The following is a 1,090-nucleotide window of genomic DNA, read 5'->3' as shown; positions in this document are numbered from 1 at the left end:
ATTTAAATAAATATAATAAGGAAATCCTGATGTCAGTATGTATGCTAGTTTTCTGCATGTGGAGCTCCTTACATCTAGATGTAGGAGGACTTGTGCAGAGAACAGGTCAGTCATTTGTGGATGGCAGTGAAACTTTTTTTTGCTGAAATAAATAATTAGGTCCATTCATGGGCTGTGAGTTTGCTGTTATGGAATCCCTTGTAGGATAGGTGGACTGTGGAGATCCTGTAGTTGCAAACTTAATGAATGTGTTTTCTTTTAATGGTTAGGATAATTTCGCTACACCAGGTAGAAACAGGTTCTATTAGCTGGACGATGAGTAGATATACAGTACGGTTTTTTTTTTTATTGACAGCAGTCCGGTATGATGAAAATGTCCATCTGTGCTTGAATATGGTGAGAAGGAAGTATCTTAGAGGTAGTAGTTACTGGTTGAGTGCCCAACATGTCACATCTTCCACTCTCAGAGGGATGAGACTAAGTATCACAGCCTCTTGGACACAATCAGGAGATGCCGTCTCCTTAAAACGCTGGAGGTGATGCAGCCACAGCTTCAGCTCCGGTGAGGTGGGCTCACTGTATTCTGGAGATCCTCTACACACCAACAGATCATCCCTCAGTTTGAGGAATACCATAAGAGACTGCTTTATAGTATCAGGCTGAGCAGACATAGACATATTGGTTAGAACATCAACAGTTAGCGACACACGCTCCAAGGTCAGAATAAGACGATCCCTCTGCGTGAGGTCACATACAGATGGTTTGTGTCTCAGCATTCTTCTGTAGCATCTCATTGCATTGGAGGACATGTTCTTCTCGTGGTTGTGTTGCAGCTGTTTCAGCGTTGTTATGTCAGAGGAGGCAACAGATAAATAGCGGGACATCGGGCAAAGTCTCTTGTGCAGGCGTCCACTCACTGCAACAAGTATAATGCTCAACACCATCAGCCTGATATCCATTTCTGTTCTTCTGGGTTAGATCTGGTAATATCTTCTTGGTTCTAGATATTTGTCCTGTTACACTGTCACTCCACAGTGCTGGTCTCAGACTGATCTGAAGTCTTGTTTCCATGTTTCTACCTTTATATCCC

The 1,090-nt window shown here is 42.8% G+C and overlaps 1 protein-coding gene across 1 annotated transcript; it reads right to left on the bottom strand.

Annotated features, from left to right (window-relative positions):
• Window positions 1-425: 425 nt before the first annotated feature.
• Window positions 426-959, bottom strand: LOC108790904 (interferon lambda-3-like). Its single transcript, XM_018561264.1, has one exon. The coding sequence runs from the start codon at window positions 957-959 to the stop codon at window positions 426-428; it is 534 nt and encodes a 177-aa protein (XP_018416766.1).
• Between the last annotated feature and the right edge of the window lie 131 nt (window positions 960-1,090).

Source organism: Nanorana parkeri, unplaced genomic scaffold (assembly GCF_000935625.1).
Source record: "Nanorana parkeri isolate BGI_ZX_2015 unplaced genomic scaffold, ASM93562v1 scaffold511, whole genome shotgun sequence".
NCBI classification, from domain to species: domain Eukaryota; kingdom Metazoa; phylum Chordata; class Amphibia; order Anura; family Dicroglossidae; genus Nanorana; species Nanorana parkeri.
Note: the sequence above shows the minus strand (reverse complement) of the source record. Positions and strands in the feature narration are given on the sequence as shown.

Bases quoted from the DNA above. Each gene is read 5' to 3' on its own strand.
- LOC108790904 (XM_018561264.1), bottom strand. From the start codon at position 959: ATGGATATCAGGCTGATGGTGTTGAGCATTATACTTGTTGCAGTGAGT.